This window comes from Sinocyclocheilus rhinocerous, unplaced genomic scaffold (assembly GCF_001515625.1).
Source record: "Sinocyclocheilus rhinocerous isolate Xijiao unplaced genomic scaffold, SAMN03320098_v1.1 scaffold480, whole genome shotgun sequence".
NCBI classification, from domain to species: Eukaryota; Metazoa; Chordata; class Actinopteri; order Cypriniformes; family Cyprinidae; genus Sinocyclocheilus; species Sinocyclocheilus rhinocerous.
Genome location: NW_015655401.1, coordinates 359,304 through 373,495, shown reverse-complemented (window position 1 = coordinate 373,495; position 14,192 = coordinate 359,304). Strand labels below are relative to the sequence as shown.

General features: G+C 37.3%; 2 protein-coding genes across 3 annotated transcripts in view; one reads left to right on the top strand and one right to left on the bottom strand.

Annotated features, from left to right (window-relative positions):
* Positions 1–1,217: 1,217 nt before the first annotated feature.
* On the top strand, positions 1,218–5,536 carry vopp1a (VOPP1 WW domain binding protein a). Of its 2 annotated transcripts, none has more exons than XM_016525030.1 (5): positions 1,218–1,484; positions 2,211–2,269; positions 3,292–3,369; positions 4,815–4,912; positions 4,998–5,536. In XM_016525030.1, the coding sequence occupies exons 1-5, from the start codon at positions 1,440–1,442 to the stop codon at positions 5,174–5,176; spliced, it is 459 nt and encodes a 152-aa protein (XP_016380516.1). In that variant the 5' UTR covers positions 1,218–1,439; the 3' UTR covers positions 5,177–5,536. The 2 variants fall into 2 exon arrangements, with proteins under 2 accessions (XP_016380516.1, XP_016380515.1); XM_016525029.1 differs by having other exon boundaries at positions 4,779–4,912.
* Positions 5,537–8,955: 3,419 nt separating this feature from the next.
* The window catches only part of LOC107718081 (TGF-beta receptor type-1-like), a 56,874-nt gene continuing 51,637 nt past the window's right edge, over positions 8,956–14,192 (bottom strand). Inside the window, exon 9 of the mRNA XM_016525028.1 lies at positions 8,956–12,402. Within this exon, the coding sequence (XP_016380514.1) occupies positions 12,277–12,402 (126 nt within the window). The 3' untranslated portion in view covers positions 8,956–12,276. The remainder of the gene's footprint in view (positions 12,403–14,192) is intronic.

Below are 14,192 nucleotides of genomic sequence, written 5' to 3'. Positions count from 1 at the left end.
ATCTGTTATTCCTTGGGTGAACACAGATGTATATTTTTGTACAGTATAGGCTAATGCTACTGATGCTCAACAGGATATTAAGTAAACACAGAACATGGCCTACTGTACCTACATAAACTGTATTTTTGGGGTTTCTGGGAAAATATCAGATTGAAAAACAATGCAACCATCCACAGCAATAAAAGATACAAAACATAAATTGTTAGTGGTGATTGTATTTTGTGTTGTAGCCTGTTTTGATGTAGGTTACTGAAAGTAAATATCAAAGGGATAGTTCCCCCCAAAATGGTATTTCAGTAATCATTTACATACCTTCATGTCTTTCCAAACCTGTATGACTTATTCTTCTTCGGAATATAAAGATATTTTGAAGAATGTTGGTAACCAAACCAGCTAAGTTATGATGACTTTTCCCTTCCACTGTATGAAGACTTCTCAAAATAACTTATTTTATGTTTTACACAGGAATGACGTTAAACAGATTTAGTCACTTAAAGGGTGAGTAAATGATAACCATAAATTCGTGCTTTACTGGCCAAGAGTGAGGTAAGCTATATTAAAATGGCTTTTAGTTTTCACACAACAATGGTTGTGTGAAAGGAAACGATGAGCTCTAAAGAAATAAATTGTTAGTGGTGATTGTATTTTGTGTTGTAGCCTGTTTTGATGTAGGTTACTGAAAGTAAATATCAAAGGGATAGTTCCCCCCAAAATGGTATTTCAGTAATCATTTACATACCTTCATGTCTTTCCAAACCTGTATGACTTATTCTTCTTCGGAATATAAAGATATTTTGAAGAATGTTGGTAACCAAACCAGCTAAGTTATGATGACTTTTCCCTTCCACTGTATGAAGACTTTTCTCAAAATAACTTATTTTATGTTTTACACAGGAATGACGTTAAACAGATTTAGTCCCTTAAAGGGTGAGTAAATGATAACCATAAATTCGTGCTTTACTGGCCAAGAGTGAGGTAAGCTATATTAAAATGGCTTTTAGTTTTCACACAACAATGGTTGTGTGAAAGGAAACGATGAGCTCTAAAGAAAGCGCACAATGGCAAGTTTTGGATGAATGACTAGTTGTTTACAAGTGTGTTCAGTCAAAGGTTTAGGTTACTTGTGTGAAAGTAGTCCGACAGCGATGAAATCAGTAGAAGAGAGCTGCACAAACGTGTCTTTGTGATGTGATGTCATGTGATGTCATCCTCATCGCTGTATAATGGGGAATGTAGAGAGAGTCGGAGAGTCCGATGCCACAGCTCGAGCGCTGCATGAGAGTTTAATAATGTTCCAGTGCAGGACATGTGGATCAATAACCCACCGTTTAAAAGAAGGACCATCACCGTTGTCGAGCAGCTTCAGTGGCCTCTGCCTGTCTCTTTCGTTCTTGAGGTAAAGCAGGTACAGCAGGCTGATCTCGCGCTGTGATTACAGAATGCGACAATTATGCGGCCTCCTCATCACACTTTTATTTGCTGAGGTGAGTAACACAGCATTTTATTTTATTTTATAGTTTACAAAAACATGTTAGTTATGAAATAAACTTTGATGTATTTTTTTATCATTCACATTTTGTTGTCATGCATCTCTTGCTCCGTCAGTCTCTGTGGCACAAATGTCGTACAACATTTTCCAGATGCATACACAATGTCCATCTTTCACACAACATTGTTTATTGTTCTCGTCCAGGACTCAGACAAGAAGCTCTTTGTAGTTTATTTTCCATGATATCAGATGCAGTCTTCAGCTGTCACAAAAAATTAGAAAAACACCATTATGTTAATATATGGTTTTCACTTAAAAGGACACAAAAAGTTTTGACGCTGTAATAGTCATTTATTTTTTATTTGTGCGGTGGTTATGTTAGCTTCAGGATGATGTTAGGTAAAATGGATCAATATTTTCAGTACTTTCTGTTTTTAATTACTGGAAACTAAACAGTTGTCTCAATAGTACTTGACATACATCGACCTGCTAGACTGGAAAAACATGAGTGTCTTTTTCGCCAAAAGACAAAATGATAGAAGAGAACCAACACAAGGGCAGTCTCAAATGATCTGAACAACTGTTTGTATTTTATTCTTTTCAGAATAAATTTGTTAGTTGCAGCTTACATTTATTACCTTGTTCTTCCATGCAAATGAACCCAGTTGATTACTTTTGCACACATGAGACTTTATTTATAAAACTATCTCTTCATTTGCAGACGGTTGCTGAAAAAAAGTACTGTTGGTACTTTGAAGGAGATTATCCTGTGTACTTCGTGTAAGTATAGTAGATAAAATGGAATTGAATAGGGCAGTTGTGGTTTTATGGAAGGAAACAAGAAGCTAGAAAACCAGGACCCAGACTACCCCAATTTTTTCTAACCTCACTCCTTTCTACTTTGTTCTTAATAGCTTAAACAGAATGGTGGTTAAAGAATTCATTCAGATGCACAGTGGAAAAAAAGAGAATTCCTTAGCTCAGAAACTTTCCCCCTTTTTTAATGGTTTCAATAAGAGTAATTTATCACAAGTGCTCCTGTACAGCCAGCCGCTGACATACGCCACAGGAGTTGAGGTACAAACAGCTCAGTCTTCACACTAAAAGCACAGATTAATTCTCCTGCAGCCGCAGCAGACACTACGTCATGCTTCTTAATTACATTTAATTCAAAAGAACACATTCATCATCAAGTTTGCTTTGACCTCACAAGTCATCTGTGCAGCAACAAATACTAGGCTTTATCTTTAAATATTGTCTGAATGAAAACTGTAAACTAACTATAAATCTGTAGATGATGGTCACCTTGTCTTACTGTGATATAACACTTTTTTTTTTTAATGTAGTTAAATTAATATTTTTTCAATCTTTTTTTTCACTAAGGCTGCATTTATTTGATCCAAAATACAGTAAAAACAGTAATATTGTGAAATATTATTACAACTTAAATAACTGTTCTTTATTTGAATATATTTTTTAATGTAATTTATTCCGGTGATGGCAAAGCTGAATTTTTAGCAGCCATTATGCCAGTCTTCAGTGTCACATGATTCTTCACAAATTATGATTTGCTGCTCAAGAAACATTTCTTATCATTGTCACTGTTGAAAACAGTTGAGCTGCTTAACATGTTTATGGAAACCATGATACATTTTTTCATGACACTTTGATGAATAGAATACAGATTTATGTGAAATAGAAATCTTTTGTAACATTATAAATGTCTTACTGACACTTTTGACCAATTTACTGCATCTTTGCTGACCCCAAACTTCTGAAGGACGAATATGTCTGTGTCATAGATGCAAGACATATGAGGACTGCTGTGGCACGCAATGCTGTGTTCGAGCCCTTTCTGTTCAGAGGATATGGTATTTCTGGTGAGTCACTTGTTAGAAGTTCTTTTTCATTTTGAAGCTTTTTAAAGGGGTCATATGATGCGATTTAAATTTTTCCTTTCTCTTTGCGTAACTTTTATTCTTGCTGTAGTATTGTTGCTACCGCCATGTCGTGTGTGTTTGTGTTCTGTGTGTTTCGTTGTGAAAGCGAAACTACTTTGTTTGGCCTTCCAAAAGAGGACGATATCTGCTTCGTCATGCCTGGAGCTGATCCGTGCTGGTCGCTGAGGAAATACATCAACTTAGTGCTGTGGATCGCCGGATCGGCTTTCACCGTGGACGAAGTGGAGTCCAGCCCGGGGTCGTCACATGTGGTTGCCGCAAGCCCACCGGCCGCTCCTTCGTCGAATCCACCGGCCGCTCCGTTCACAAGCCCGCCTGCCTCTGCTCACTCAGCCCGCTGGCCGTTCCTCACTCTAGCCCACCGGAGTCCGGCCGCCGCTCACTCTAACCCGCCGTGTGTTTCGTTGTGAAAACGAAACTACTTTGTTTGGTCTTCCAAAAGAGGACACGACTAGAAATCAGTGGTTAAGTTGTATTTACAACACTGTTCCAGAACAGTTCAACCCAAATATACAGATGTGTGCAGCGCATTTTATGGAGGACTGTTTCCTGGTAGAGTAGACTACAATGCCGGCTGTTCTGACTCACAGACTGTAAGTACGTTTTCATTTAAAGGATTTGCCACTGACGATTCAAACGCGAGTTTTGAGCAGTGTAGAGTAGTGCTTGTTTGTCATTTCTCCGATCACAAATGCAGACATGGTTTTATGTTTACACAGCGCGATGCAATGCGTAAAAAGACAGTATAAGTCATAATAATCCGTAATTATGTCCCCACTGGATGCAACAAATGCCTCGTTTGTAATGGGTTTTCATGTTTTTGTCTCCTTGCTCCGGCCGGACAGGACATCACAATATGGTAGGGGCGTAACATTTCCGTCACACGCTTGAGGTATTCGGCCAATCACAACGCACTGGATAGCTGGCCAATCAGAGCACACCTCGCTTTTCAGACCGATGAGCTTTGTAAAAATCGACGCGTTTCAGAAAGGCGGGGCATAGAGGAGAAACAATAATGTACAGTATGTGGAAAATAATGTGTTTTTTTAACCTTAAACCACATAAACACATTTCATTACACCAAGTACACAAAATAATGTTCTTTTTAGCAACATCATATGACCCCTTTAAATACAGGATTTTTGGGAAATTCCGTTCAAGCTCAGAGGGTGGATCAGAACACCCATCCGTTTCTCAAACCGTTTGTCCTATGTAAGTTTGGAAAGAACTGTGGATCCTCTCGATATGAGATGACACTGAGCCACTGTGCCGCCCTGGATCGGGAACAATTCAAGTGATTTCATGGGCTGTTTTTGATTGATCGGTAGGCTGCTGCTGATAATTGGCATTTTGTGCTGCTGCAGTACTGGGTACTTCATCCGCAGACGTGTCCACCCTTACCCTCCACCCGAGGGACCTGATTTTAACGTGTCCTTTACCAGACACCCCATCATAGCACCAGGTAATCTCTTTCTCCGCACTCGTCTTGCATACAGCGCTCATGTGGTCTCATCCGCTGTGTGTATGTCGTCTCTGTGTGTTGGTAGGATTGCGTCAGGCTGGCTTTCACAATTATGGAGACTCAGAGACTGCAGTCATCTCCACCGTCTACCCAGTGCAGACACACCCCGGTCACGTGACTGCAGTGTATTCAGCCCTGCCGTCCTACTACAGCCAGCCCCCTCCTTCCTATGATCAGGTCATGCAGGACTCGCAGAAGAAATAAACAGACTTTTCTTATTCAATCCGTGAGGTGAAAGAAAGAAAGAAACAGAAGAAGCTCAATAACTCCGGCATGACTGGAAGAAAACAAACGTACAAACTGGAGCAGAAGTACGAGTACAAAAACTAGAAGTTAAAGACGTTGAAACGCCTCCATCTTTCTCTCAGCATACAAGACTGTTGGCGGTTTATGGTTCCTCATCTGTGGTCGCAGAAAGTGCACTTAAGTTTTCAATGTCAGGACTGAAATATATATTTATAAGCATAACAGGTTATACATAAGCTTTCACATTAGGGGCAGGGATTATAGCAGATCAGTTTAAGAATAGTAACAACAAACAGCCTCAACAAACTGCTTGTTTTATCATTTTATATTGTTCGCTTCTAAAAAAAATATTTTCATACATAAAAACAGTGCTCTGAAATAATCAAACATTTTTATTTCATCACACATAAAGGGTATTAAACACTTCCTGAATGTCTGTGAAATGTTATTGATTAAAATCCAACTTTTTATATCAAACTCATCACCTATAACCTTAATAAAGTTTAAAAAAGTTTCGTCTTTTAAAACTTATTTCTGTCTTTGCCTGTTTTACATGTTAACTTTATTTAATAATAGGTTTTTTAAATTATACATTTTTAAATGATTTAATAAATATATTTATATAGAATATTTAATAAATTGGATTTTATTGAATTGACATCTGCTGACTATGGAGCTGTTTGAGTATAATGAACTCATTGACATGTTCTAGAAGCCAGTTCGAGGTGATTTGAGCTTTGTGATATGTTGTGTTATCCTGCTGCTTCGCCACAGTGTTCACCAAGGGATGGACATGCTCAGCAACAATACTCCGGTAGGCTGTGACATTTAAACAATATTCAAATGGTACTAAGGAGCACAAGTGTGCCAAGAAAAATATCCTCCACACATACCACCACCACCAGAAGCCTGAACCATTGAAAGAAGGCAGGATGGATCCATGCTTTCATGTTGTTTATGCCAAATTCTGACCCTACCATCTGAATATCACAGCAGAAATCAAGACTCATCAGACCAGGCGACCTTTGTCCAGTCTTCTATTGTCCAATTTTGGAGAGCCTGTGTAAATTGTAGGCTCAGTTTCCTGTTCTTAGCTTACAGGAGTGGCACCGGGTGCTGCTGTAACCCATCTGCTTCAAGGTTTGATGTGTTGTGTGTTCAGAGATGCTCTTCTGCATACAGGTACCTCAGTTGTAACGAGTGGTTATTTGAGTTGCTGTTGCCTTTCTATCAGCTCAAACCAGTCTGGCTATTCTCTGTCACAGAACTGCCATTCACTGGATATCTTCTCTTTTTTTAGACCATTCACTGTAAACCCTAGAGATGGTCATGCAGGGAAATTCCAGCAAATAAGCAGTTTCTGAAATAACTAGATTTTTGCGTTTATGAGCTGTTATTCTATTTTTTGTTTTATATACAGATGTTCACATGTTCAGACATACGTGTTACAAAAGGTGACCTGATATAATCCTTCTTTGTAAATCAAACCTAGCAGAGATTTTGTGGCTGCTCGGTTGGGTTGCAAAGTACATATTTGGAACAAGTTTTGGTACAGCTTTGTTTAATATAGCTTAGAAATAATAATAATAAAATATAATAGTATTAAAATAGTGTTAAGTAATATTAATATTCTTTAATATATTAGTATTATTAATAAATTATAATATTAATAAAACAAAGTCAAATATTCGTACCCAATATAAATACATTATTAATATTTAATATATTAATATTACTTGAAACAATAAATATATTCGTGTCATACATAAATATACAGATTTATTTTAAAGTTTACTTTACATTGGCAACAGTTCATTACCACCACAAGGTGGCGCTGTAAAGTAATAATCGCCAGTGGACTCTACCTCTTTAGTTTCAGGTCTAGGCATTATTAATACTTACCGTTGTACTTTGAGGGAAAAGCACACGTGCCAACATCAGTTTATACGTCGTTATGTCATAATTGATTCCTCATAATGATAGTGTATGCAACAATCAATCAAATTTGCCTTGTCTGGAAAAGGACATAGCGAGAATTTTCATTCTATTCAAGGCATTGTACACCCTTGTGTCTGTCTACACTGTTATATAGCTACTGGTGAAAACAGAGCAGATCTGAATACTGCCCTATACTGGGCTCAGTTTTGAACATCAGGAAATTCTTGCAAAAATGCCTCTGAGGATGTTCAAGGTGAAACAAAAAGCCAAAGAAAAAATTATGCCTTTGAACAGGGTTCTGAATGATCAGATCTGAGTTTGTGTTTGCTTCAGTATCCAGTCTCTCTTGGCACGTTACTTAAGTTATGTTTGAAAAAGTCATTCCTTTGACGCAGCTGTAAATTGTGTAGCAGCGGAGCGAGTCTCTTCGGAGATAAGGCCGGTTCAGAATGGCAGACCTGTTCTTTTGCAACTTTTCAGTCTAGACTTCATTATTTGATATTTCTTTCACAGAGAACAATAATTCAATAATTACATTAACGCAAAGGCCTTGGGAACGCCGCTAAATGAAAGCGACTGAAACCATCCCATCTCATTTGTTCCTGCAATACGGAATGGATAGTTTCTATTGGCATAATTGATAAAAAAAACAAAAAAACTAGTTCTTCACTCTGTGGCCCAACAGGGTCTGTTTAGGTAGAGGTCAAGGATACTGTTGCTTTAAGGTACAGTATCTAGCGTGTGTCTTCAGGTGCATTAGAGCGAAGGGGGGGAAAAAAGTAAGAACGCTTCAAACCACTCTTCCTGTCAGCATCACTTGTGGCCTCTGAAACAGACAGAACAACATTTGTTTGACCTTCAGCTCCTCTCACTAATTTATAATGCAGACTTCATAAAAGTTTGAGCACAACCGAGCCAGTTGTCCACAGTCCAGAATGTGGATGAATTCAATCTCTTCACTTTCTAAACACATACAGCACACACATTAAAGAGGGCTCCGAGAACAGACAGCGTAGATGAACAATGTAGAGGTTTAAAAAGAAAATGTTTAAATAATGTATTCAGAGCATTGTACTGTTCTTATTTACCTGCTTGTCACGGCAATTAAAATCTCAAAAAACTTTTTTTTTTTTGCATATGTACGTTTGCAAAGAATAGAAAAAAATATATACATGTAAGTGTCATGTATATGTATGTATGTGTATATGTATATGTATACACACACACACACACAGTAGTCAGGAAGTGTAAGCAAGTCCTCAGTTTGTGGAACATGAGGCAGCATCATAGACTCACACACAGTTAAATATTCAGTGTCCTCAGGGATTAAATGAACTTGACTAGATGTTTACAGTGTGTCGTCTTGTATATTTTTTAGACACGATGGTCAAATTTCTTCTCGAATCAGTTTTTCACACCTGCTGTTTCTTTTGCCTGAGACCCATTTGTTCTGCTCCTGCATTCTTCCCTTACCTGATTGTTGTGTTGTGTTGAGGTAGAAGAAGCTGGTGGACTTTGACGTGTTGTGAAGAAAGAACAAATTAGTTTTTTGAGGTAGATTTCCAGAGCACCAGAAAACCCTTTTATACACCTGCAATACCTGAACAGTAAACCAGACGGATACCACAGCTGCACTTTACTGTACAGAGGAACACGCTCAAGTCCTGCAGATCAATAATACAGTGAGAATACTGTAATATTGTAAAATATTATCTGTTTTTTCAAAATTCTTTGAGGAATACAAAAAATAGCATTTATTTCAATTTTTAACATTACAAATTTACTGCCACTCTTGCAGAAAAAAGTATTTATTCCTTTCAAACTTTTGTACAGCAGTGTATGTGTGCTTCTATTCAGCGGCCTGTTAGTGGAGTCAAAGAAATATTTAGGCAAAATTCAAAATGGGCATCTATGAAAATCAATTGTTCCCCATGATGTTCAGTGCTGCAACAGGGAAATAAAACTACAGACATCCACACAAGAACATTGAAGAGACAATGTGTCGCACTTAAGTACAACTTTCAAGAAATACACCAAATTCTCCAAGGTAAAATAAGTACCTATTTATTAACATGAATTTCATATTTATAAGTTTAACAACAGAAAAAAGACATATCCACTACAATTTGAGCATTCATCTTTTCATCCGTTAACAGTGATTCATTTCAATCTGATCCTTGAACACTCTACTCTGAATGACAACGTGACACTGTTGAAGAAAATAAGACTCAATCTCAGGCTTTCTCATTTGCAGAGATTGCCAAGTGTTTCAAATATTAGGGAGAGCACTAGAATACATAATTGACAATTCCTTGAAAGACACAAATAAAACATAAAAACATTTTACAGTGAAAGCACTTTGTACAAATCAATGTCACATCTAAATGAACAAACCTTTATGTACACTGAGGTAAATGATCACATTTGTACAAAGAGGTATGCTTTTTTGAGATGAATTATTTTTGAGTTTTGCACTGTAGTGTTTTTTTACAGTGATGGTTCAGCTCTTTTAAGAAGCTTCAGTGTGACCGGAAACCCAAACAAATTACATTTACACCAACCACAGAGTAGGCACTCATTATTAAAAAAAAAAGGCTTCTGGAATGACTAATATATAGAGGAAACTGAATCTGAATAGCAAAATTTGTCCGCACGAAACAATAACCTTGGAATGAACAAAGATGAACAGAGGTATGACCTTCAAATAGTTACGAATACAGATCCATTCTGGATTTCAGGGGCTGGAAATGCCAATAATTTGTGACTTTGCAGAAAGCACAATCTATATAAAATCGAGGCACTTGTATTGCATCATGCACGGGAAAACACAGTGAGATTGCATATCAGAGCGTAAGTGTTCCTGGCTGCATCCCACATCATTTCCTGCCCTTTTGAGCAGGAACTCATTGATTCATCGAGTTAATGCCAATGTGGGTTGCAGAAGAGTGTGGCGCTATTGTAGTGTGACCCTCTTTTAATACTGAATGTTCAAAATGACACCAAAGTGACCGTGTAGTCATACGACAACATGTTTCCTTTTTATATATATATATATATATGTAAAAAATATGTACACTGACTCTTTAGATAGAGTAAATGACATCAAATGACAATATCTGAGCTGGTGAGGTTGTGAAGACCTAGAGAAACCTAGACATTTGCTTCATTGTTTGACTGGAACGTACTGAAGGCTGCTGGTGATTTTTGGCATGAGTTTATAACAAAAATCCAGAGTGAAGGAGTTATGAAAAAAATGAAAATTCTGTCATCTATTACTCATTCCAAACCTGTATGACTTCTGTTCATCTTTGAAACACAAATGAGGATATTTGAAATGGAATACCATTTAGTCCACTGAAAGTTCATTTTACCATAACTTCGATGCTTGAAGTTCATAGACATTGTAAAAGAAATCCACATGAATCGAGCAGTTTAATTCAAGTCTTCTGTAAAGACACAATTGATTTTTATGAAGAACATAAAAACACGGATTTCTTTTATAACCTCTTTATGAACTTATTAAAGAGTCAAAACTTTGGTTACATAGACTTTCAAAGGAGGGACTGTAATCTCTCAGATTCATTAAAAATGATGAACAAAAGTCTCATTCGTTTGAAATGACATGACAGTGAGTAATTGATGACGATATTCATTTTTTGGCGAACTATTCCTTTAAAGTAGCTTGGTTCATATCTTCACAGAGAAGATTTCCACCTGACTTGACTGTTAAAAACACCCCAGACAATTTTTCGGCTGTCCAAATAAAGACAGATTTCTTAAAAATGTCTATAGACAGTCTAAAAAAGTTTTGAGATCACAGAAAGAGTTTGATAAGGGACATAAAGCACATTCATTGACTCTGAGCGCACTTAGCCTCCAGCTATGAAATACAACAAAATCAATAATCAAAGGAGCACTTATTGCTTAGCTTGACCAAATACAGAGTTACACATCCACGAGATACAGTACACTGCGGCTCAAAGACTGTTGCTCAACTATATGCATGAGGTCACAATCAACATGGTGTCTTGTACTGATCTGAATAAATCCAGCTCCATAAAAACAGCACATACAGCAAAACTAGTAAGACTGGATAACTCAACCCGAAGAACATGTTCAGACTATATGCACAGAGCAAAATACAATAGATAGGTCATAGTTAGCATCTTTCTGAGCTACATGTTCTCTTAAAGCCTCAAGGTGCATGAACGGAAAACGGTAAATTATGTACTGAAGAAAAATATAATCAGATCTTCCGTCCGTTCAAATGTGTATAAAAGCATACACATCCTTATTACATTAACGCAGATGTTCTGTAGCTAAGTTGGTCTTTGTACAAATGGCTCTTAATGACTAACCCAGTTTTCTTGCTGATTCTTTAAGGACTGGTTCCCTCAGGCAGCACCACGGGCTGCTTCTAATATGCTGCATGATTGAATGTGCTGCTCTCTGTCTCTGGAAAGAGAGTGCGGTGAAGTCGCGAGCCACATGACGAAACCACCTCCAAATAATCCTCCAATGTAACAGCAATCAGCAGAATATGATTTTTGCTACTTTAAAAATTTTCTTCAACTTCTGAGCTGTTTTGTGTGAATCCGACGTCCACTGTAAACAGGCGTAGCGATTTGATACCTAGAAAGATCCTTTTTTTTACCAAATATGGTAAAAGTTTCAGAGCAGTGACACTTACTGGGACAAAACACTACAGCACGTCAATATGCACAGTATTTGTTTCTGTGAACATCTATACGTGAATATATGAGCATACAAGTATACACAAGTCAAGCAAGTCCACTCAGATATGTACATCTTTTGGACAACAGGCTATATACAGAAATAAGCCCAAAAAGGCTCAAGTCCAGCTTGCAAAGCACATAATTGACACCGAATGGCCAACTGTGGTTAGTTGTTTGGTGACTCACCAGATGAAGCATGGTTGGTAAAGTTTGTCTGAGGTGGTCTTGCATGATGAGGATGTCTCTTTTCAACAGGGAACAGCACCAATCGCTTCTGGTCTCTCGATATCCCTGATTGAAGTAAACCTCCACACCGGATGCAGGTCCCTCGCTGTCCTCTCTAGATGAGTAGATAGGCAGTGTAAAGATGAAGAGAGGTTTGCTCTAGATCTTGATGCCCTCTTGTTGACTGAGCTGGGATAGAGACTTCTTCACACGCAGCGCGGTGAGGCGAGCACCTCCGTTGGCGTACCAGCATTCCCTCATGATCTTTGCCATCACACGCAGGGCCTGCAGGCAAGAAGACACAGATGCCTATCACTGATATAATTGCTATGCTATACACTTCCCTTACCATCCTTCCGCGTCCTCGCTCTCTTGTAAACAAGCACAGAGAAAGTGACTGCTAAGACTACTGAGCATATTTCTGTTTCCAATCATTCATAATCTATTCGGCATCAGTGACACTCAGAAAATCTTTGTGTGCGTTCATATGCATCAGATATCCTCAGGCTAGAGTTCCTGCACATGAAAACAGTGCAAGTCATGATGTCTGGTTCTTTTTACTGAATCAGTAAAAAGATTCACAAAACAGTCCTCGAATTTGCTTATGAGTTAGTGGTTTGAATCAGACTCACTGTGAATCGTTCAGAGCCCTTATTGAGTTTACAGCTGACTCCCTCACTGAACTGAGAGTCATTTTTACATTCAAAATGAACTGGGGATCGTTACTATGATGAAAATTTTGAGATTTACATCGGTTTATTTACTGATTGGTTGTTGATACGACAGCATCGAATTAAAGATACATATTCACACGTGTTGTTATTGTTAACTAAAACTGAAACTAACTATCATTTCTGTTAACTGAAACAAAGCTGAAAACATAAATATTAGTAGAAGCAAAAATTTAAAATGTTGCCTATTACAGTAGTAATTCAAATAAAACCAAGTCAAATAAGATAAGTTGAAGTACTAAAATGATCAAAACTACAACTAAAATAAAAATAAAGCTAAATAGAAATGATAGAAAAAGTACTAAAAATGGCAAAAGCACGTAATAAAATTACTAAAACTAAAATGAAAAATGATAACTGAAAATATAAAAATAAAAGCTTATTCAAAAAATCATCAAATACTATACTAGTGTAAAAATAATAACACTGATAATAAAAACATTCAAATATTTAAAAGAATATTATGGGTTAACATGAGGTTAAACTGACTGTAAGGGAAACCATAATCAACAAATCTGACCTGTTTCTTTAAACAGGCATACATATTCTTACAAAACAGTGATATTTATATGGCACATATAAAGTCAGAATCACTACAGTGACAGTATATATTTGGAACAAAAATGTAACTAGAAAAGCACTCTAGTTTACGTAAATTAAATTTTTATATTGAATATACTAAAACATCCCTTCAACACAGCAGTCACTTTTGGTAAAGCGTAAGTAAGAAGCTATAAACTCAATGAACTGAAGCGACCACCTTTCAAGCAATGCTGTAATTTGTCAACTCAAGTCTTTTAGCTCCTAAACCTTAAAAGAGCCACTGATTCAATTTTATGACCCTACATTCATTACTTTGCCAAACGTAAGCATTCATTTAATTACTTAAGGTCATATATATATATATATATATATATATATATATAACATAAGGTAAAGGTTAAGCTGAAAGAACTGCATTTAGTCGCTTCTGAAAACCCTCAACAGTTGGGTTTGTTTTCAATGTAGGACATTCAATGCAGAGAGCATGAAGCATCTGCTGTGGCCTTCTCTCGTCCTTTTCATCAAACATCACCGTCTAGACAGCTCTCAACAGGTGAACTCAGAGTTTGATAAGCTTTTGAAACATATGAACTTTCTGAAACATAGGCGCGGGAAGTGGGGGTGCTGAGGGTGCTGCAGCACCCCCTGTTTTTTTCTGTGGGCAACTGTTTAAATGTTGGGATTAAAAAAAAAAAAAATTTACACTAAGTGCAAATAGCCCACCTTGTTGGCAGAGGCTATTTACACCAACTCCGCCCACCAACGTGTGATTGGGATAGTCAACATTACAAAAGACGGTCA

What these genes read in the sequence shown, in the direction of transcription:
- vopp1a (XM_016525029.1), top strand. Translation starts at nt 1,440, where the DNA reads ATGCGACAATTATGCGGCCTCCTCATCACACTTTTATTTGCTGAG. An exon ending in GATTATCCTGTGTACTTCGT is followed by an intron (nt 2,270 to 3,291) that starts GTAAGTATAGTA and finishes TCTGTGTCATAG; the next exon opens with ATGCAAGACATATGAGGACT. An exon ending in ACACCCCATCATAGCACCAG is followed by an intron (nt 4,913 to 4,997) that starts GTAATCTCTTTC and finishes GTGTGTTGGTAG; the next exon opens with GATTGCGTCAGGCTGGCTTT.